Source organism: Hippoglossus stenolepis, chromosome 3, assembly GCF_022539355.2.
Source record: "Hippoglossus stenolepis isolate QCI-W04-F060 chromosome 3, HSTE1.2, whole genome shotgun sequence".
Classification (NCBI taxonomy): Eukaryota; Metazoa; Chordata; class Actinopteri; order Pleuronectiformes; family Pleuronectidae; genus Hippoglossus; species Hippoglossus stenolepis.
This window is the reverse complement of record NC_061485.1, coordinates 7,647,263-7,671,212: the sequence shown is the minus strand read 5'-3', so window position 1 is coordinate 7,671,212 and position 23,950 is coordinate 7,647,263. Positions and strand designations below refer to the sequence as shown.

At 42.6% G+C, this 23,950-nt stretch overlaps 1 protein-coding gene across 2 annotated transcripts; it reads right to left on the bottom strand.

The window, feature by feature from the left end:
* Window positions 1-9: 9 nt before the first annotated feature.
* On the bottom strand, window positions 10-23,679 carry LOC118104436 (immunoglobulin-like and fibronectin type III domain-containing protein 1). Of its 2 annotated transcripts, XM_035151305.2 has the most exons (25): window positions 23,492-23,679; window positions 19,735-19,820; window positions 15,619-15,738; window positions 14,447-14,589; window positions 14,252-14,351; window positions 14,074-14,118; window positions 12,968-13,001; window positions 12,275-12,458; window positions 12,052-12,165; window positions 11,802-11,970; window positions 11,386-11,658; window positions 10,463-11,233; window positions 9,963-10,067; window positions 6,846-6,970; window positions 6,564-6,705; window positions 6,085-6,378; window positions 5,649-5,945; window positions 3,459-3,638; window positions 3,207-3,335; window positions 2,795-3,103; window positions 2,240-2,325; window positions 1,942-2,134; window positions 1,543-1,839; window positions 614-940; window positions 10-511 (listed from the first exon to the last, which is right to left on the bottom strand). In XM_035151305.2, the coding sequence occupies exons 2-25, from the start codon at window positions 19,781-19,783 to the stop codon at window positions 507-509; spliced, it is 4,491 nt and encodes a 1,496-aa protein (XP_035007196.2). In that variant the 5' UTR covers window positions 19,784-19,820; window positions 23,492-23,679; the 3' UTR covers window positions 10-506. The 2 variants fall into 2 exon arrangements, with proteins under 2 accessions (XP_035007196.2, XP_035007197.2); XM_035151306.2 differs by lacking the exon at window positions 9,963-10,067.
* Between the last annotated feature and the right edge of the window lie 271 nt (window positions 23,680-23,950).

The window sequence follows — 23,950 nt, the reverse complement described above, 5'->3', positions numbered from 1 at the left end:
ACATCACGATTGCAGTACAAAATATTTATTCAGACCAAACCCACACATTAACTTTCTGACATCACACTAAGTGCCATAACAAACAATAAGCATCATACAAGTTTTTCACGTCAGGGGAAGATCCAAGCATATGGAAAAAAAATAAAATTTGCAGCCAGTATCTAAAAGTGAATTCAAGGACCTGATAGTTCTATTAACTTTAGGCAAACAATTAAAATAGCACATTTAAAAATCAATAAATATCTGCTACACAGTTTATTAAAATGTGCAAGATTACACGTTAGTATTTCTTTCATTCCATTTTATTGAGGTTGCACATTTGAAATCAAAACAAACAACACATTTGTGGCTTTTACCTCAGCAACAATCGTTTGATTCAGACTTTATTCTGACTTCTAATCTATCCACATTGACAGATCAGGCTTTACTCATGTGAATCTCCAAAAAAAAAACTGGTTCCTCTTTTGGGTTTTACAGAAATCCTATCATCTTCATGATGTGTTGTTTTATTCTGAAAGAAAAATACAAGAGTTATTGGATTCCGATACCAAAGATCGTCACCGTAAAACATGAGAAATCATTTATAACACGAGTAGACTTTGTGAAGATTTACCTCTGACTGTCAGTTTAGTGGAGCACTCTGCCCTCCCCAAGGAGCTTTCTGCAACAACCTTGTACTCGCCCATGTCATGGGATCCGACCCTCAGTATGAGCAGAGAACACACGCCACAGGTGTTGGAGATGAAGTAGTTAGTGTTGGTATTCAGACTGATGTTGTCGCGGAGCCATGTAACATGAGGCGTGGGGTCTCCTTTCACAGCGCAGCTCATGTAGCACTCGTACCCTTGAGGAGCGGTGTGCAGTTTCAGTGGGACCAGGAACTTCGGAGCGCACTGCAGATTACAGGTCTTCGACTCCGGCATGGTCAAAGTGAACTTATCTGTTAAGGAAAATAAAATGCATCAAATCAGAATAAATTTCCTGTTCAAGGCAAGAAGGTGGTGCTACAAAGACATTTACTGTTACAGTAGAAATATAATTCACTCCTTGTTCCAGCTAACAGAAAATATGATGGTCTCAAGATTAGTATTGGAATTCTATGGGTAGCCCTCATCTCACTGGTTTAGTTCAATTTTATTTTATAATACTTAATTTGGTGTCAAGCTTGGACAAATTCAAATCAAAACCCAAGTTTTTGACAGATTAATTGAATTAATATCAATAAACACTTTTCATAGAGAGTTAACATCAGTGGAAATCTGTACTTTCATGCAATTGACTAATGAGGAGGCCTAAAGAATTATTGTATTTCTCCCAGAATGTATCCCTGCATTATTTGTACTGACCTATGCACACTAAGTGGTACACTTATGGCACAGTTAACATACATGGCCTTTATCTTTTCAAACTGAAAATAGTGATTTCATCATCAAACATTGTTATGATACATGCATAAGGAAAGAAAAGACAAAGACAACTCAACTTTATTTGTAGCCTTGGTGATTAGTCAGGGGCGGGGGGGGGTTTAAAAATGAGTCTTACGTTTTTTGGCATGAATCAGCCACTTTGTTGATTCCGACGGTTTGGACGAGCCCATGTCGTTCTTCGCATAGACCCTGTACTGGTATTCCCGGCCTGGCAGGATGTTGCAGGCCGTGAATTTATTGTTGAAGATGTGATCTGCGATGGTGTGCCAGGCTCTTTTGTTTGAATCCCGCTTCATCACCATGTAGTGCAGCCTGTCGTCACGTTTCTCATCTGGAGATGCGTCCCATGAAATCGTCACGGTGCCGGGAACGTTTTCATCCAGCTCCACAGGACCGGGCGGCTTAGGTTCATCTGGAGTTGAAACACAAAAGGTTTCCCCCGTCTTTTTAGTCTCTGTGTGTGGAACAGGACTTATTTATCGAGGAAGAAGGGACAGTATTTTGCCAGTCTCACCTGTGACTCTAATTTCAATGCTGAATGTTTCTTGGCCAACAATGTTCTTGACGATGATTGTGTAGATTCCGGTGTCTGCGCGCTCGGAAGACGGAATCAGGAGCTGGGATGTGGCCTCTGCGTTGCTGATGGTCACTTTTTTAGACACGGGTATTCCGTCTTTCAGCCAGATGACCTCAGGCCAAGGGGAGGCCTACAAAACAAATTCGATTTTGTCAGATTCATCACAAGAGGAAATTTTGTTCACTATATATGCACACTTGTGGATATTAGTCGTTTGAATCACTGTCTGGATTACCTCAAAGTTGATGTTGATTCGAGCGGAATTTCCGGCTCTCACCACCATGAAACTCTTGATTTTTGCATCTGTCAATCGTGGCCTCACTGGGTGAACGGCAGGATGGAAGGAAGGTCATTAGCTGGAATTGTTTTTTCGATATTGACAAATGCTTTTTGAATGATAAACAGCAAATCTGAAAAAAATCACAATCTCACTGCAAAGCTATGAAAAAGAAATATACAGTAGTTGTGTTATTTGAGCCTTAATAGATTTTATTACTAATCCAACATTATAATTAACCAAAGTGACAACAAACATATTGGTAGACGTTCATGTGCACATGTTTGTTTTGGTGTTTTGTTTTATCTCTTTGCGAATGTACGCATCATATCGAGGTTTAATAAACCATATCAGCATTTTAATCCATTGGCACCTATGTTTAATGATATTTAACGATAATTAAAATGCTCAAATGAAAGTAAAAGAAGAGCATTTTAAACTTAATTACTCTCTTTGCATCAATTTAGGTTGAATACTAAGTGCAATAATACAATCATTTGAAAGGACTCTTACCAGGAGGAGGCATAGCGAGGACGTAGTTGTCGAGTTCCTTATACGGTCCGTCTCCTCCATCATTAGTGGCATGTACTCTTACCCAGTACATGGCCATTGACTTCATGCTTTTCACTGTGTAGGAAGTCATGGTTGTTGCGTTTGCGTTGCAGCGATCCCACTCTGTGTTTTCTGCCGGTCTGATCTCCACAAAATATCCCTTGGCTTCATCCTCAACCCCCTCAATTTCCTTGGGTTTGGTCCAAGACAGGCACAGGGTTGTGTAGGTGGAATCTGTCACTTTGAAGTCAATGATGTTACCAGGAGGCTCTGCAACACACGATTCACAGTGAGTGCTGAGATTTGCAGGTTGTATGAAGCGTGAGGAGGACAAAATCACGACTGTCATAATATTTTATCGACGTCCACCTACTTTTAGGGTCTCTGGCAAACACAAACTCAGATGGTGAACTGTATTCACCCGCTCCAGAGTCATTAATTGCTGCCACGCGGAATTCGTACTCCATGCCCTCAACCACGTCTTTGACACCATAGACCTTGGCTGTATAGAAAAAATAAAATAGTAAATCACACCCCATAGACACACAATACAGGAATGACATGCATTGGTTTGTTGTAACAGGCTGTATCTCAACATGAGCAAACTCAAACATTGAAGAGTCACCTCTGATCATTTCATCGGCTGGGTTGACTTGGCCCCACAGGTTGCTGCCCTTCTTGCGTTTCTCAACGTTGTATCCCAGGATATTAGTTCCTCCGGTGTCGGCGGGAGGAGTCCAGGAGAGGTTGACGCAGTTCTTGAAGGCGCTGACAACCTTTGGTGCCGATGGAGGAGCAGGGTACGCTGTGCACACAAAGAATTGGGATCTGTGATCAGGCCTATGTCTAAAATTGGTCACTGTGGAGGTGAGGGGGCTGGGAGAGCACCCTCACCTGCTATAGAGGATCAATCAGCACAGGTGAGAGCTGTTAGCTGATTGGTCCTCATGCTTAAAAGGCAGCATCGGCGCTGCCTCAGGACTCAGAACTCAGGAAGGAACTCAGAGAGACTGAGGCTCCAGAGACTCCCAGACACTGAGTGGAGGACTGGGCTGCAAAGCCAGCCCGCTTTAAGTTGGCACTTTGAATTTATGTTTATTTGTGAATAAAGAATGTTAAAAAGGAACACTTCCGTCTCTGGCTGTGTGTGGGAGAGCCCCGTGGCAAGGTCGATTGCCACACTGGCGCCCAACGTGGGGCTCCACACAGCCACAGACGTGGACCAGCAGGCGGTATGGGAACTGGTACCGAGGATGGAGGACCTGGTGACGGCGTACCGGGAGGAGAGAGACAGGACCAGACGGGGGATGGAGGCACTCCTGAGGCAGGTGGAGAGGGAGGCGATACGGACGGGGCGGCAGCCGGCCTGGTTGGGACCCGCCCCAGCCTGCCACTCCGCGCCGAAGGAGGCGGTGAGCACGGCCCCAATTTCGCGGCCGCGGGCGGCGACCGGCGTGCCACCGATTCCGCGTCCCCGCACAGCTCCGGTGAAGCCAGCGTCCCCTGTCCCTGCACCAAGGCTGGCGGTGACGCCAGCATCCCCTGTCCCTGCACCTAAGCTGGCGGTGAAGCCAGCGTCCCCTGTCCCTGCACCCAGGCTGGCGGTGAAGCCAGCGTCCCCGGGCCCCGGACCCAGGCTGGCGGTGAAGCCAGCGTCCCTGTCCCTGCACCCAGGCTGGCGGTGAAGCCAGCGTCCCTGTCCCTGCACCCAGGCTGGCGGTGAAGCCAGCGTCCCCTGTCCCTGCACCTAGGCTGGGGGTGAAGCCAGCGTCCCCTGTTCCGGCACCCAGACTGGCGGTGAAGCCAGCGTCCCAGGGCCCCGGACCCAGACTGGCGGTGAAGCCAGCGTCCCGGCCCCGCACCCAGGCTGGCGGTGAAGCCAGCGTCCCCTGTCCCCGCACCCAGGCTGGCGGTGAAGCCAGCGTCCCCGGGCCCCGGACCCAGACTGGCGGTGAAGCCAGCGTCCCCTGTCCCCGCACCTAGGCTGGCGGTAAAGCCAGCGTCCCCGGGCCCCGGACCCAGACTGGCGGTGAAGCCAGCGTCCCCTGTCCCCGCACCTAGGCTGGCGGTAAAGCCAGCGTCCCCGGGCCCCGGACCCAGGCTGGCGGTACAGCCAGCGTCCCCTGCAGTTCCTGCGTCGGCGGAGAGACCGACGCCTGCAGCCCCTGTCCCAGGTCCCCTGTCGGCGGAGAGGCCGACACCGGCAGGCCCGGTACCTTTTGCCGGGGCGTACGTCGTCGCCCACCTGCTCGACCTCCGGAGAGCCGCGGTGGATGGGCTTCCTCTCCTGGTCCGTTGGGGGTGGGAGTAGGTCAGGCCGGGATAAATCCCTGGCCTGAAATTTGCGATGGAGGTATGTGGAGGTGAGGGGGCTGGGAGAGCACCCTCACCTGCTATAGAGGATCAATCAGCGCAGGTGAGAGCTGTTAGCTGATTGGTCCTCATGCTTAAAAGGCAGCGTCGGCGCTGCCTCAGGACTCAGAACTCAGGAAGGAACTCAGAGAGACTGAGGCTCCAGAGACTCCCGGACACTGAGTGGAGGACTGGGCTGCAAAGCCAGTCCGCTTTAAGTTGGCACTTTGAATTTATGTTTATTTGTGAATAAAGATGTTTAAGAGGAACACTTCCGTCTCTGGCTGTGTGTGGGAGAGCCCCGTGGCAAGGTCGATTGCCACAGTCACTTAGTATTGTTTCAATAGCTGCCAAAGCTTCTTTTGTGTTTCTTCTTGTGTTTAATGTTGGTTTAACTTGTCCTTTATATTAAAATGACCATTTTACAGATGACACAACTTCAATTTACACATTTGAGTTTTACCTTTTGTACCAGCTTGAATGTCTTCTGTTTCCATCAGCTCACTGGTGCCCATTTCAGTCTCCACTCTCATGCGATAGCAGTACCTCCTGCCATGGTCTACATCAGTGTCCTTGTAATGGGCCTCCGAGCCAATTGGCCCCACCTTCTTCCAGGTGTTGCGTCCGACTTGCTGCCGATCAAGGATGTAGTTTCCTATCTTGCAGCCACCACTGTCTTTTGGGGGTCTCCACTTGAATTCAACAGAGGAGGAGCAGGCCTCAACGATCTCCAGAGGTCCCATTGGGGGAGTAGGTTTATCTTAAAAAAAAAAAACATGCATCACATACACAACATTAATCTTTGCCTGATGCATTACCCAACTCTGCAACTTTCTGTGTTGGTGCATGCAAAACAACGACAGAACAATGCCTGTAGGTCTTTTCTCTCTTATACGTACCCAGGACAAGAAGTTGGGTTAAGGCCTCAACAGTGCCGAACTCATTTTTGAGTTTCATCTTGATTTCACCACTGTCTTTGCGCTGCAGCTTGGTGAGAAGCAGGCGGCTGCACCCCTCTGTGTGCTCAATCTTGATATTTGATTCATCCATTAGCTCTTCACCATCGAGGTACCATTGAACTTTGATAGGATCCTGTCCAATATAAGGTAATTTGAAGATTGCCTTTTGTCCCTTTTTCACTGTGATAGGAGTTATAAATGCTTTCAGTTCCTCAGCATCAAACCTCGGTGGATCTAAAAAATCAGAAAGACTGATATTTTAAGCAGTGTCATGTATGCATATACGTAAATGCATTATATAAACATTAGATTGATATGCAGCACTCTTAAATGTCGATTTCCATCATGACATTGACCTGCATGGACACGCTAATGAATGATTCAAGTCCTGTATGCAAGGAAGTAACACATATTTTTACCTTCAACAAGAATGATGGCCTCTGTTTTACGTCCATCTGCTTCAAATTTATATTTTCCACCGAATTCCTCTGTTACTTTGTGAATTTTCAGCCTGTGGAAGGTTCCTTCTTTTGAAATGGTTATACCCTCCGATGATTGAATCTTAAAAAAAAATGACACAACAGAAATAAAATCTTGACTAAGGCTCTGACTCATACAAATATGTGATAATCATCGATACCTCTTTTGCCATATTTATGTTAGAACATGCAGATTATGACTTCTTTTGACTCTGGGCTTACCTCTTCTCCGTCTTTGTACCAGCTTCCCTGACACTCCTCTCTGCTCACTTTGCACTCCAGCTCTGCTGCTTCTCCCATAATGGCTTTGCAGTCCGAGAGGCCAGCATGAAAGTGAACTCCTGGATCTGAGGATTGATCAACCAGGCAAGTTAGCCAATGCACATATCCCACAGCTGCAGCTTGCATCTGCATACAAGCTGTTGCTCCTCAGCTGTTTCAGGTTTTTGTAATTGTGTCTTTAGTTACAAGGACTATATTCGTTCTTGTATGGGTTAATGCAGAATATACACATTTGGATTTAATCCAAGTGTGTACACACTTACCTCACTTTTTAAACAATCATCAGTTTGTCACCTTGTAGCATGTATTTTATTATTTACCTTTATAAAATACATGTTTTAAATGTAGGTTTGATGTCAAAACACATTTGAAGAGATTATACCATCCAAGTTTCTAAGGGATTTAAAAAGAAGAGTGCATTTCGCAAGTATTTTATGCTTGAGGAAGATTTCTTCTTTGGTCTGTAGCTTGATTGTCTTGTTTTGTCCTTCAACTTGAAAGTCTGCAGAGTTGTAGTCCTTGCACAGCTCATACGAATGTCCTCAGCGAGGCGTTCAGATGACTCTTTAAAGAAACATGCACTCTGAGTATATAATACCTCATTCAGGACTGACCGATCCTTGGTCAGTGGAAGAGAACAATCATTTTGTCTATTTAACGTGAATTCAGTCTTCAATGTGAAGAAACTGCGTTAGAGCGTGGTCATCCTCCGAGGTCAGTCCGACTGTCGTCATCCTCGAAATATGCAAGTGTGTGTCTACACACAGGCTGTGGTATCAAGAACCCGGTCGGTTCTGCAGTTGTTAACTCAAGAACCTCAATGCACCGACTCATCCTGAATTGAATAAGGCAAGCGACATTGTTAACATAGGCAAACAGAGCACAGATGCATTAAGAGGTTACTCATACACACACTGTCGGCAAACACAGTACATAACAGACAGAAGTGGACACACAATAAACTGCTGATATCCAACCTGTAAGTCATAAAATAATATACCCAGTGCTGTACTAATCTCTGCAGAACATAAGACTAAAGCATTTCTTATTTTACCATTATGACCATTAAATAGTCGTACGATGCGCTATAGACACAAATTATTCGTGCATAAAATGTAATTAGCATTTTTACAAGCAGTCTCACTGTTAAATCCACTCTTGCTGAGCTGTCGGATCATTGTAAGAGGCCATTTGAACAATTAGCATTAGCAATCCTGCTCAGGGGTCACACACTTTTATCTCAGCCCCCGAAAGCACCGAAAAAGTCATCTGCTCGTCGATCGACTTTGTTCAGTGATAGTGCTTCCCATGCAGCAGTTAACACAGAGCCCGTAGTCTTACCACTAACTTTCTCCTCAACCAACGCTTGCCAGCCGCAGATGCCTCACCACCGTCTGCACCCCTCACCATTTCCAGCAGATGCATCACTGCCTGCCGCTGGCCCAGTGCCATTATCACCACTGGCACCACTCGCTTCTCAGTTTTGTTTTTGTGCTTTTCAGTTTTAAGGGATATCATCGTAATTACCATCAATCCAAAGTGTCTCATTTGCTGTTGGATATGCCGTACAGATAACATGAATGAGAACAGTAACAGTAAGAATTTAAGTGTCAACATGGAGCATGAAAACAACAACAACAACAACAGAACTGACATCAACAGAACGTTCATTTCAATGCAGAAAAAGGAGGCTGGTGGAAAAGGTGACATCCAACTGGCTTTTCAAAATCAGCTCTGTGATGGCAGAACTTTAATGTTACTGGATCAACTGAGGAGGTTTGTTGATTTTGCTATTAATAGTCTCATTGATAAATGGTATAATTTTTTTAAAGATATTTTTATAAAAGATACCTTATTGCCCCATGGATACCTTTTAATAAGTGCTGATTTTCAATTTTAAAAGTATTCAATAATCATTGGACACGAGTTTATGATATAGTTAATTGTGAAAACAATTTTTTTCCCCTCAAAAATACCAAACCTCAAAATCTATTATCAACAGGCATCTTAAATATTCTCATCTTGAATTCATATTTAGGTAAATCACCTTTTCCACTTTTGTACCCTTTATACAAACTACATCTATTTAAGGTTATACATACAAGACTTTATACATTAAGATAGCAACCAATAACACTTTTCTGTTTAAAGATGCAGTGGTTTCCCTCTGTGTGTGTATGTTGTTATCTGAACTTCTCTGTTCTTGGTTTTAGTATCTGGTCATGTTCATGTTAGTTCATGTTAGTGCACATGGGTCCCTCACTCTCTTACCCAGTTAAGATTGGCATTGCTTTCAACACCTTTCTGAGAACACAATGGGGGGGTGGAGTGTTTGCAGATGCTAGTGCGACATATAGCATCTTGTATATATAACCTTTAAACAAGGTACATTACTCAACGTGTTTGCAAACGGCAGACGTGTTACACACAAATCACAAATATAGACAAATATCTATATTTATCTACTTAAAGGATTAACAAAGGACACTTAAGCTTTGCATATGTAGTGAGCATATACTACTGTGTGTTTCAAATATATAGAGAAAGACTGGTTAAATTATGTTTTATTAATCAATGTTGACTAATTAGGTTTAATTTTCTGCTAATAGTTAGCGTATAGTTAATGAGGTAAAGATTTAAGCCCAGGGAGAGAAAACCATTTGAGTAATTAACACAATGGGTTAAATGAGAACCAGACTGCATTGCACTTTTAAATGTAGGTTTTAGAATTACAAGGGTTTTCATTAATTATGAAATATAACTTTAACCCATGCTACATATCCTAGATAAAGCAACTTCATTCACTGAGTCTCGATAAGACCTTTCTGGGATAACTTCATAAATTCACCTGGAGCTTTAAGTGAATCGTATGATCAGCAAAGCGGAGAAGTGTGGAGCTTTGTAAAGTGTCAGTTGTTTAATAAGTTCAGTGTAAATGGGAAATGCAGCTACTTCTAAGTTCGGAAGATCTTAGAATTTTACCAAAGCTGCGACTTTCCCTGATGACGTTAATGGTCAGTAAATCGTCTACAACATGCGACCTCTGACATCTCTTACCAACAACAGGTTCTTCAACTTCCACAATTCTCCTTTTTGAACGTGTTCCTTTCTTCCCAGAATTTTCACCTTCTTGATTTGTGGTTTCGTCGTCATTATTATCTCCTAATAATAAGTCATAATAAATAGCAACTTTATACAGTCTGTTATACAATGATTACAAATGTAGTAATTTACTGTCATGATATACTCTTCTTCTCTCGAGGAAGTATATTTAAGATACAGATTTAAGATTGATAGAATAAGAGGAATCTGACACGTTACAGAAAAGACAAACATCAATACATGACACATACAATTGTAAACATCAAGACAACATCGACAACATTGTAAGACATCAACAACAACAACAACAAAACGCATACATACCTTCTACTCTTCCTATTACTATTAATCTTAATACCTTTTAAAATTATATTTCTCTATTAACACCTTATATTGCATTTCATCCAGGTAAGCATTTCTCTCATTATACATCACAGTGTGTATTCATTTCTTACCTATGACTGTTTCTGGAACAAGTGGACCCTCTCTCACGCGTTTCCTGCGTTTTCCTTTTCCACCTCCTTCTCCTCCCTCTCCTCCTTCTCCTCCTTCTCCTCCTCCTGCTCCTCCTGCTCCTCCTGCTCCTCCTGCTCCTCCTGCTCCTCCTACTCCTCCTACTCCTCCTTCTCCTCCTTCTCCTCCTTCTCCCTCAGCATCAGAATCTTCAAATGAATCGTATTCGTCTTCATCCTCAAAATCTTCTTCCCCACCTCCAGCTCCAGCCGCACCACCGGCTCCTGCTTCAGCCCCACCAGCTCCTCCACCAGCTCCAGCACTTCCAGCACCACCGGCATCACCGACACCAACGGCACCTCCAGCACCATCTGTACCAGAGCCTGCACCACCAGGACCACTGGCCCCTCCGGCACCATCTGCAGTGGAGCCTGCAGCACCCACGTCTTTTCTCTTAGTTTTTTTCTGTTCAGCTCCATCCTTACCGGCTGCTGCCTTCCTCGACCTCGCAGCAGCCTTGGCCGCAGCCTTGGCCGCAGCTTTCGCCTCAGCTGCTGCCTTTCTAGCTGCTTGTGCCTCCGCTTGAGCGATGGCTTCTGCAGCTTCTCTCTCTTCTTGAGCCTTTTTGGCCTTTTCCAGTTTTTCTGCCATTTCTTTCTGGTATCTTTCCTGCTGCTCTTTAGCTATTCTGATCAGTTCTTCGTCGTCACAGGCTCCAGCCATAGTAGACTTACGAGCTGCCTTCTTCCCCTTGTTGGCAGGCTCTTTGTTAGCTATAAAAGAGAATACATCAAATGTATTTAGATCATTAGCTAAATGTTGAAATCAGAGATTTATCCACAAAACATTTACAAATGTTGCATCTGCTGTTCATACTCTATAATGAGCATTTCCAAAGGTAGAAAAAGTTGCAGAATTTTCTCACCTTCAACCACAAGCCAGGCATTGCATGATTTGACCCCGGCCACAGCAGCATAGATCCCAGCATCCAGAGGCAGACAGTCCCGCACAATCAGCTTGTGGATAAGCTTATCTTCAGATGCACTGATTTCATGTTTCTCACTCTTTGACAGCGGGGCGCTTTTACCGTACCATATGATCTCGTTCATGGGGGCAGTCAGGACACATTGGAAAAGGGCGTCCTCTCGTTCCTCTGCCTTGACCTCATGTATTTTCACAGCAAAGTCCACTTCAGGGACTGCAGGTTTTCAAAAATGCACAAAAAGAAGGACAGATGGACAATTAGATTTCTTTCATCTGTCCTATTCTTCTTCCAGACAACATTTAATCAGTAAATACTTGAAAGTAAGTGAATGTATATCCAATCTGACCTTGACTCACCTTTAAAGTCTGTGGAAAATACATTGACGCCCCCGACATCCACCGAGTAGAGTCCAGCATCGCCTGAACCTAATCCTTGAATTTTGAATACGAATTTCTTGCCCACTTGTTTCAAGCTATGCTTCGTGTCATCGCTTTCATCGGTGGAGAAAGGAATCATGACGCCATCCTGCAGGATTCACAGACGCATTCTCATCACACATAATTAAGAAAATAAATACAAAATGGCAGCAGGTAGTTAATGTCCCACCTTATACAGGAACAGTTTGCTGGCAGGATCTTTGAGGTCCATGACCAGCTCGATTGTTGCACAGTCGTGGTCGTTGACCTCGATGTGTTTGAGCGTACTGATATGTGTCACAAACTAAAATAAATGAAACACAACAACAAGTTACACGGAGGAGAAACGGGGTCTGTCTGTCCAGTTCAAGATTGACATCAAACACTAAGGAAACCGGTGGTGTGCAACATACCTCCGCTATCTCCTCCTCCCTCTCTCTCTTCATCTGATTGAGTTTCTTCAACATTCCTCGGAAGTCGGTGATGCCGTAGTCAATGCAGATCTGCTCATAGTCTTTCTTGTCTGCGCTCATCAGAATCTCCCAGACCTTCTCCTCCGGCTCCATTTGCTTCTCCTCCCGCGTTCCGTCAGGTTTACTGCAGCGGGGGGGGGATTTCATTTATTTAATTTTATTCCACTGGAACAATATTGATCCATAGAAAAGTCACTGGTGGAATGGACTGGCAAAAAATATACGGAGCTATTTATTGTAACAGCTGAGTTAAAGGTTCAGTGTGTAAGATTTAGATGAAAGGGATCTTTTGGCAGAAAATGAATACGAAATAATCCTAGTGATGTTTTCACTAGTGTGTTTCATCTAAATTGTGCGACTTGTACTTTTCTACCCTAGAATGGGCCCTTTATATTTAAATACTTTATATTAACATCTGGAGCGGGTCCTCTCTACGGAAGCTGCCATTTTTTTTTCTGTAGCACAAACTGAACACTTTTGAGTTTGTATGACAACTGAAGGTTACCACAGGTTCTCTTTCATGTTTGGAAGGGGGGGGTGAGGTGAGGAGCATTTAGCTGCAACATTCAACTTCACCACTAGATGTAACTAAATTCAACACACCGAACCTTTATTAATAATTATTTGACTCACCGTTTTTTAAGGCCTTTTCTCAAGTCGGTTATATCTGTGGAACCAGAAAAAACAAAAAACAGTCCATCACTGAATGACATCATGAGGCATTAACAACAATTTAAACCTAAATTCGTGGTGGGCAGGACTTTGTCTATTTCTTTTTAATGAACTTAACTTTTGAGCTTAAAGCACAAGTTACTCATAATCTACATTTACAGTATGTGAAGTGAGCAAATCCCAGGGAAGGATCCACACGCTGTCTATGAAACGTAACTCAAAGGACATTCATTTCTCTTAAAGATACAGTATAGAGCTGTAACATGGGTCACAAACTTATATTCTCTATTTCACAAAGGCTCAGTATTTTCATTAACGTTACCCCAATGCTGTGATCTAGCAGCAACAGGTAATGGTGCATTTAACTTACTGCTACTTGTGTTTTTTAAAATACTGTTTTGACAACAACCAAGCTTTGAATACATAGACCGTACTTATTAGAAGGTCCATTGTTGTGTTGGTTCGTGATTTGTAGACAAAAACACAGAATATCTACAGACTAATCCTTTAACAGAGGCTTAATTGAGAAAGGATTCCAGAACCCAGACCCCTTAAGTGATCCAACTTTACATTGAGCTGTTTCCTTGACTTTGCTCACATCCAAGAAGAACGCTGGACTAAGTGACAGAAACAAAGTGATTGATTACACGCACTCTGGTATAGTTTCGAGTGATAGTCCAAACTTTTCATTCAGTTTCTAAGAGAGCCATTCATTTGTGTCAGTACACAGTGAAACTACTCTGATGTGACAGGTGAACGATGACAGGCAGATTTTTTCCAATAAATCCAATTAATGAATAAAACGTCACATTGTTATGAGAATCGATGGGCTAATTTGTAGCACCACCCCAAGTATTGATATTTTTGATGAAAACGTGTATTTGTCTTTGTCCACACCTGGTTGCCCTGTTCCTTAAAGTGTCATATTTTTTATAACGTGAGAAATTTACAGTACTTTTAATTTCTAGTTTGTCTGCTATTGGGTGTCTGAAGAGGGCAGGGACAGTACAGCCAACAAACACAACCCGTACCCTCTGCTCAAACTCAAAATGCATTTGAAACCTCACCTTTTCCTTGTGTCATTTGAAGTTCCTTGGTCTTGGAGAATCCAACTGTGAACAAACGATAGTCTTGATTTCAATCATCTGTTTGTCACAGTTTAATTATGCCATATCCTGAGGAGACTATTTAATACAAATATTACCAAACACACTAGAGTGATCCTTGGAATAATAAGGAATGTACCTTCAATAACATTCAAGACAACAGTGCAAACAGCCCTTCCATGTTCATTAGTTGCAAAACACTTGTAGGTGTCGGAATCCTCCGGGGCAACTTTTGGAAACTGTTAGAAGGCAAAGACAGAATTAATGGCATCATCAAAAGAAAGATGTAGAACAAATTGTCTTCCTTTGTACCAGTGCTGCCAGCGGAGCTTACCTCCAGCGTGTGTTCCTGAGATGCATCATCGTACTTCTGCAGGCACACGTCAGGGAGAAAAGTGAGCTCTCCTTTCACCCTGCTCCATGTCACGTCAGGAGTGGGAGTTCCCACTATTTTGGCTTTAAAGACTGCAAGTTTACCTGGAATAGGACAAAGTGAGGATTTCCTTAATAGTGGCAAAGTATTCATGGCTGTATTGTAAGAAAGAAAATGTTTTTTTCACTAAAATTTGGATTGATGTAGGATTTATGTGGAAATACACTTATTGGATTTCATTTGTTTCATGTAAATCTTTGACTTTTTTTGTACACTATCAATATTGATAGTATTGAGGGAAGAGAGAAATAGGGGATCACATGCAACGTCCCTATCTGGGCATTAAATTATTGTCTGTGCTTTAACCCACCAAGGGGCCGCTTTGTTCTATACTTTAACAGTATCTTCACAATTTAAGGAATTTAACCCAGTTTCTGTTAAATCTCAATAAGGTGTTCTTAACGTTTTGATGGAGACTTTCTATCCAAAGAGACTTTTTATGCCCCACTTCTACAGGCATTGGGAGCAATTGGGGATTCAGTGTCTTGGTCAAGAAAACTTGGGAGTGAAGCACTAAACTTTACAATGAATGACAATAATATGGAGATTATACTAAACCACCGAAGATTCCCCTGTCACCTGTATGTCTGTAGGAATTTGTTGATTACATTTTTTCAGTCATATGAATTGAGTGAATTGAGGAGTTTTTCAATCCTAAAATGAGTCGTAGAAATAGTTCTCTACTCTTCCTCTCTTAAGTCTAAATGTTGCTTGTTGACATTTTTGACTAAGGTCAAAGTGTTTGTCCTGTGTTCGGCTGTGGCTGAGCAGTAGAGCGGTCGTCCTCCAACCAGAAGGTCGGCGGTTTGATCCCAGTCTTCCCTTCTGCATGCCGAAGTGTCCTCGGGCAAGATGCTGAACCCCGAATGGCCCATTATAGAAAAAAGTGCTGCCCATTCACTATATGAATGTGTGTGTGAATGGGTGAATGGCAAGCTGTAAAGTGCTGTACTGTGAAGCGCTTTGAGTGGTCATCAAGACTAGAAAAGTGCTATATAAATACAGACAATGTGCTGTGATAGGAGAGAGAAGCATAAACGCTTTCCATTCCTCTCAGTGGCATAAATACTTACCCTCTTGAATAGTCAGAGCGATGGGTTTGCGGGTGAAGTCTGGAGTTGACATTCCCTCTGGAAGTTCCTCCTTAAACTGCGTTATCATGACGCCGGGCACTTTGGACTTCTTCTTGATGCCTAATCGAATGAAAGCACATTGAAAATGAGAATAATGTGTGTGAGATAAATGGTCACAAAACATGATGCACAGTGAGCAATGCAAGAGAACAACACACACAGATGTTTTTATTCAGAATATTCATTAAAACGGAAAAAGTAATAATGACTTAATTTCAGAATCCATTTTGATGAAGAAAAGAGGCTTAACAATACTATATTCAGGTTTAGTGAAGACGATAAGTACACAATCCACAACCCAGACAAGTGACGCAGGGAACATTTGTCAGTATAAACGTCACACATAGTCACATTCATTTGTCAAGAGTTCATTTGGAAGACGGCGACATGTTTGTGAATAAATGCAGACAATAATTGGAACTTGTTGAAATGTCTATGGATAAGAAAAGACAAGATAACTGTAAAGGTCCAGTGGTTAATTTGATCATATGCATGATCATTATCTCTATAAAATGACTGACATGTAAAGAGGAAAATCCGAAGCAAGTGCAAATGTTCTGAATCCCGTTAACATGACCTGCTGTTGCCTGAAATCTGACCTCACCAGAGGGAGGTTGTGTGGTTGCTCTTGTATTCTGCAAAAACTCTAAATCTATCCTCGCAAAAAAACACACAATACAAATGAGATTACATCCCCGCCCACACTGCTTCCTCTGTGTTTTGACTTTTACTCTTGACACTACATCCTTACAACAAAGTTAGCACGGAGCTCTCCCACCGGATTAGCAGTGCTCGTAATGAGCAGCTCACACTGTAAGAGCAACAGTGGGGTCAGAAGTCTAACAGCTTCCCGTGGGGACTTCCTCTCTCTTATTTATGCTTCGATATGATTTTCCAGATGTGCAAAACAATTTTTAAGCAAGTTTGAAAAGGCACATTATGCTAACTGTTATTTAATGATGTACTTTAGAGTCTAACACCTCGTGGGCCTTTTTTTGCATTAGTCGTGAGTTTGATCCTGATATAAACATGCACGCAAGAGTTACTTTATTCATGTAAGTAGCAGGCCCTTAATTCATAACATTAATGTTTATGTTTTGTTGAAAACGTGAACAGAAACCGAGTTATTCAGGATATGTGAATATTTTTTCTCTGTCTTGTGAGTCTTTGCAAAAAATAGTTGGTTAATTTCCAGGAATCAGATAAAATTTCAAGGTAATAAGCAAATTTTATCCATAAATTGTTACAATAGATTAAAAATAGTAGTTAAATTTAAAAAAACGTAAAACTTTCTCATCCTTCAGTTTTCTTTGTCCCCACATGACTCCTAAAGTGCTTTGGAAAGATGAGCAGCAGCATCAGTTGCAGCAGGGACATTTAATATATGCACAGTGGTGATTTATTTTTTATTTTTTGCAAACTAGTTCAGTAAATATAGTTCAACCAATTCTGGATAATGGGGGTCGCATGTCTTATTCTTGCTTCTTCACATAGTTCAGTCAATTTTCTTGAGCCCTCGAAACCTGAAATACCTGTTTAGCTAATTTAACTCACACATTGAGGTATTTAAAATATGTGTCTGTGGAATTGGGCATTGTTGCAGAAAGTCCCCGAACCCCCGAAAGAACCAACATAAACTAACCCACAGAAATCTCGAGGAGGGCATCACCAAGTGCTGATCACAGGGGTTCAGCTGGTCCAGGGATCCCTGGTCGTTAATTATTTTCACTTGGCCAGAAAGACCTGTAATAGGCAGAATATTAACTATAGTATATAGACTTAATGGAATGAGGAGGATGCCCCAGCGTTTTGCAGTCCGAAGCGGATCGGGGGGTAAATTGCTTGCAGCAGTTGCTGAACAGGATGTTCTGATAACATCACATGGATTCTGCCACTGTTAACAAGCTGAAAGGTAACACTCTGGAACTGCGAGGATGACACAAACATCGTTAAAACAATGTGTTTACGTGGAAGTATTGATCAGCCTATTAATGTAGAACAGCAATTAAGACTGCATAAGTAAGCCAGGCATTGATTTCATGGGTCAGTCAGCAGAAAGTTATTTATGGGGTGTTATCAGCATAAAGTTGGGATGAAAAGACTCACAGGTGTCATTCCTGAGCAGAGTTAACAGGATTTATACTAGATCCATTTCGTGTACAGCGGCCGTCAGGTAGATAATACTACGAATACAAGGTTTTCTTTTACAAAACCTTGCATCAAACTCATAATCGACTATTTTCAATGTCCCTGCTTTATTTTCTTGTGTTTTTACATCGTGTTTATTCAACTAATTATTAGTAGCTGGTTTTCACAACTTAACTGATACCAGAAAAGGAAATCCTTCAAAGTAAATGATGGCAATTTTGCAGTTTGACAGGAATTAAAGCAGATTATATAAACTCTTTCCCCTTCATATTCATGTTTTTAATTTATTCTGTACCGTACGACTTATTCTGAGGTCAGTGAAGCTAGACAAATACTGACTTGTACTCGAATTCCTGAATTAACCAAACGCGGTTTCTATCTGTGTCAGTCGTGCTTGTGTCAAGTGAAGCCATGGAGGGTTTCATTTTAGTTTTAAATCACAGGATGAAGGAGACACATGACACTCAACTGCAGCGCCCTCTAGCAACAGCCTGCAGCTCGTGTTCATACGGAGGTTGTTGTGAAGTGTCACAACGAAGTGCGTCTGTTGTGACACTGAAAGCTGAACCATCCATTTCGGATGACACCTTTCAAGGAGTGATGAAGACCACATCCTACATGCAACTCAATCAACATGGAGTCATGCACTTACAGAAGGGAAATCTTTGGTGTGATTTCATTTCTTTTTTTTTTTTGTTGCTCGCATACCTTTGTCGTCTGGTTGAACTCCTTCAGAACCGTCGACTTAACACGCAACGTGAGAGCAGGAGAGGGAACAGGACAGTTAAATATGAACCCTGACAGAAGCCCCATGGCAGGTTGGAACTTCGACAGGATTACGGACACATAATTAACACAAAACACCACAATATACAGTGTATAACCCAGGGATGGGAAGCACACACACACAGACACACACACAGAGACACAACTTAAGCAGAACAAAATCTAAAGAGACATCACACGATCAAATGTTAGTCAGGGTCAAAACATATAATGTAGCAATACGGTTACCGCAGCATCTGAATTATCAGCCTTGGCTTCAAGCTCGCTCAGGCATTTCTTCACCTCAGGATGATTCCTGCGCAGTGCTTGAGAGAAATTATGTGCAGACATAATTTGTAGGAAGTAAATTTTAAATGAGCCTCCATTTTGTCTTCTGCTCGGGTAACGACAGCATTTCATTTTCAAGTTCCTCTTCAGTCGCGGCGGCTGCTGGATTGATCCTCCGTGATGATTTTGTCGTGCTTGAGCTCACGTGTCAGCGCTGTTCTTCACATCCACTCTCAAGATTCTTCGTCTTGACATCAAGGGTTTTCTTTTCTCCCAGCGTGGTCCCGTTCAGTAATTACAGCCTCTTTGCGTCTCGTTCTCTGACATCACTGACGCCTGTGATCATTTATCTGACCGACATCTTCACAATCACGTCCCCGCGAAGGAGAAGTTGATCAATGATATGATCAGTGCTCCTGGATTTTCTTTTCTCAGGCAGGGAAAAAAAAAAAAAACTGAGTATGTGCCTTTGTTGGAAAAACATCTTTGCTGTTGAATTTTTTTTGCAGTAATTTGATTTTTCCGTTATTTGGACTGACTCCACTTGACAAAAAGAAATCGTTGCAGCAGAAATGGTCTTCAGTCAAATTTCTTGGGGATTCCATATCTTCAAAAAAGATTTTGTGCGTGATACACCGACCTCATGTTTTCTTTGATGTCTTTGTTCTCTGATGTCTCCATCTTCTTCTGACTTGCAGGTGGGTTTTTTTGTGTTTTTTTTCTTGGCTGGTGGTTTTTCTCACCGAAAGATCAGTCATCAAATGAATTCTGTTCATCATCAAACCTCAGACAAAGATGGAATTCAGCTGCAATACCAACCCTCGACTGACCTAACAAGACTCATTCTGCACTTACCTGCCTGCCCAGCGGCAGTCTGGTCGGTCACCTTTGCCTTCTTCCACATCTTTGCGTCCTCTGGAGCTCTGTTGATTCACAAGGCTCTGCAACAACAACAACAAAAAACAAAACAGAAGATAAAAGAGTCAATCTTTTAGCAGAGCATGTAAATGCGCGGCTCAAAAGCAAAACAGTGAAAGGGACATTCTCTCCAGATTTTGAGGTGTCAGTCTTTTTTTAGGTCGGTCGTGCTTTTATTTGCTCATTCTCTTTTTGAAACTTTAAGCGGATGCCAACTAAAAGGGTCGAGGGTTTAAAACCTTTGGAGGGAATTCAACATCTCTTTCACACCCAGATGAAACTGCTCCTCTCCACCAGTGCAGTTGCTCTGACCAGTCAGCGAGCGGCAGCAGCCAGTGGCCTTTACAGTAACTCCTGGGCTTGATATCCACCTTAGGAATCCTTTTCAAGAATGTATTAACTAACAAGCAACTTGCTTGAAGCCTTAAATAAACAGGGCGGAGGCTAAAGTACTGCAGCCACTGCCACTGCCCTGTCCTGACTAATATCAGCCAATTTATATCTTTACAAGTATGAAGATGGAATAAATAGAAGCTGCCTCTACACAGGCTTCAGAAAACTAAAAGCTAAAAGATGCAAATCCAGTTCTCCATTCACTTGATTTTAATATTTATGACGCACATTAATCTAAAAATACACATTCTCTCTCCAAATGGAGGCATATTTCAGCCCCTTGAATGTGAGAGGGAAGCATTTGTTCAGCACCATCATTATGTAATTTGCAAGAAGTTACCAGAAGAGTTTTACATAAAACCATCGGGTGTAATGTGACACTGACGTGGATCTGAACTGACTCGTGTTGCACTTGCCTGTACGTGACTCATCTCTCTGTAAAGAAAGGTCACATGCATCACTTTATACCTTTTCTATATTTTGTTCTTGTAAAATTCGACCTAATGACTCAGGTTGAGAGGACTTGACTTCATTCTAATTGGACGAGGACTCAAAGTGGGAGTGGTTATGAATGATAAATTCATATTCTTGACATAATTACTTTGCAAGTTGAGCAGCTTTTCAGAAAATACTGTTGACATCCACGAGGTGAGTCCTGCTTGGGTTCTATGTCGATGGCTAAGTATGAATAACAAAATTCAATTCAGAAAAATAAATATATAACTAAATAGACAGTTTCCCTAATTACATTTTTCCGCAGCTACTTAAAAATACTTGATTTTGTATAAGATTATGGGTATTTAAATTCATATTAATATCATAAGATTATTTGCTCTTATACCTTTTAAAACGTACTCATACAGAAAAGAACGAAGCCAAAATACTTGATTTTGTGCGTTTTACATGGAACTTCCCCAATTACTCCATCTAATGTTTCTCTGAGTTGATCACATCTGCCTGTTGTACATTCCGCTCACTCTTCAGCGTGTGCACTCTGTCCACTCCTCTAAACCTTTAAAGACCTTGAAATCTTCAGTAAATCGTATTTGTAGTAAATCTTTCATGGGATCAGGGGTGAGTTAGATGTTAAAATGTTAAAAGTGAATCCTTAATCTTCGTCTTATCAGCTAATTAATATCAGATAATTGTACGGTGCAGCATCCTTCATTGTGATTTACAGGAAAAGCCTTTAAATATGTAGAAAATAGTCCATAACAACATCCAAATTTGTATCGGTGACGACTTCTCTCTTTAACTCGGGACTAGAGTTCTCCTCAACACCCTCTGTTCAATGTTTCACCTCGACTGTTTATTCTCGCCTGATGACCCACTGAAAATAAAACCACTCATCTTGTAAAGTAAGGGTTTTATTTTTAGTTCGTACACATGCTCCGGCATATGTTCAGAATGGTTTCTGTGCTCGGGCGGCAGCGATCTTGGCTCTCGGCACTGAACCTCACAACACATATGGTAAAAGCAAAACAGCCTGCAACAGGAGACAGTTTGGCAGGAGGCCCTTTGCATTAGAGGAAAGCCCGCCCACTGGATGGTTTGCCATTTTAGCCGATTACATTTATAGTTTGATGTTTGGCCGAGGCTCTGAAGCTAGCTTGTGTGGGAGAGGAGACATATTGGACAAAATATCATAGATGCTAAACATCTCTCCCAGTCGTTGTCCCTGAGATCTGAAGGATCTGTGCTGCAGGCTGCGTTACAGTTAACACTTCTTCTTGAAGGAAGGGCTGGCTGTCACTGCAGAATGTGCATCAGATCACTAAAGTTATATATATAGACTGATAGTAAAGTTATATCTATAAATATGATAAATGAGGATGTTTTCCTCCCAGGATGTCGGTATCTTAATTTCGAAAAATTCTTATTGTTCGTCAACTATTTTGAGTTTGTCTCTTGTAACTGCTTCCCCATCAATCTTGAGTGATTCGGTGTTTGATTACTTCTGTCTCAGTGCCTGGTCAAACCCTGCGGCGTTTGTGATTACACTGTTTAATGCGCCGGTGGAGTTCCCTGAAGTTTGTAAAGAAAGCGGCGCCGGAGACGCTGTGCAGCAGACAAACAAATTGCACCTGATGTGTCGGTGGTACGTGACATGTCTCTGTGATCCCCCCCCTCCCCTCAATGTGCCCATCCACCCACAGATGTCTGCACGGCTGACCGCATACTCCTGAAACAGCATCTCCGTCTTGTCTCCTCGCCGCATTTCCCCACGTCACAGACTGCAGTTGAGTGTTCGAGACAGAAAGTGGCTTCGACCGCGTAACGCACGAAACCAGGCGTGACCACAAGGCCCTTTGGTGTCGAATGAGCGCTAATGCTGCTATTTGAACTTCCCCCGGGGGAACGGCACATTTGTTGAATTGCTGTATGAGAGCTGACAGGTTGATGCATTGACTCCTGTATTTTCAGTGCATAAGAAATGCTTCAGCCTTAGCGTGTTGTGTTGTGTTATGTTATGTTGGGCAGTGTGTTTTCATCAAGCCGTCTTTTTGATCGATCGTGTCATTTCTGCACAATTGCATTGCAGATAATTGCTTTCTATGACAATATATGTTTGCAATTTTTGCGATGTGAAGATGTTTTTTTAAGGAGAACTGCTACAGTACCAACCACAACGCCGTGTGTTCCTCAAATGTTGAAAGAAAACCTTCTTTCTGCCAAAGCACATCCCCCCCCCACCCTACCCCCTTTGAAATACTCCGAATCTCAGGCTCCATATTGATTTGAAAGCTCCGTCTAAAGTTAGTCATCAGCCAGCAACCTCGCAGCTCTGACCTCACCGCCGCCATCCAGCTTCCCAAATTTAATACCATGAAATTCAAACTGAGAAGCCTGCATGCATCACTTAAGTGATTTCATGCAGAAAACCAAATCTTTGTCCTCCATGTAACAAAATCCTGCTGTGTTTGAATGTTTATCTCGATCATTAATACGGTAACACGCTGTAATTTGAGCAACTGAAACGAGATAGCACATAAAATTCCATTTACTGTAAGTCACTTTATTGCTCCTTTTAAATACAGCACGTTCAGCCGGAGAGGAAAATAGAAGCAGGTCTTCATTACACTTGAGAAACTACAATTTTGTTTGTTTTTTCCCGGCAGCCACTTGTGCACCTGCTCACAAAGTGCTGTCGTCTTTCCGATGCTAATGGCGACGTTTACGCAGCGTATTTACCCTGACGTGCATTTGCATGGGCTGACCAACAAGCAACAGGCTTTCTGTCATCCATTTCCTCTCTGATCAGTGCATCTCTCACCAGCCTTTCACTTCCAGGGCCACCTACCTGCTCCCGGTCCTCAGTGCTCTCAGCTCTGTTCCCTGTTCCCAGTCTGGTCACCCTGTGCCGCTTGCGGATTTCTTTTTTCTTTTTTTTCGTTGCAATGTAATAGATCCTTCCAGCAGTGCGCTGGTGCAGTGCTTGATGCTCCTCTACTGCCTCGACCCAGTGACTGCCAAATGCTGTTTAGGCTTTTTTTGTATTTGCGGATACTCCAAAGACATTGGAGGGTGGGTGGGCGGTGAAGCAGGAGGGGGTGCAGAGGGAAGGCAAGGTCAATGAGCAGGTTAAATACCCATTAAAGAATCATTTGTTTCCATAAAACAGATGTGATAAGTTACTTTCTTTACAAGCTTTGAATCTAGGTACGAGCTCACAAGCCTAAAAACTTGTTTACAAATGTTTGATGTTAAAGTTAAATGTCCTGATTTGCCCTGAAGGATTCTTCGTGAAAATAAAGAGGTT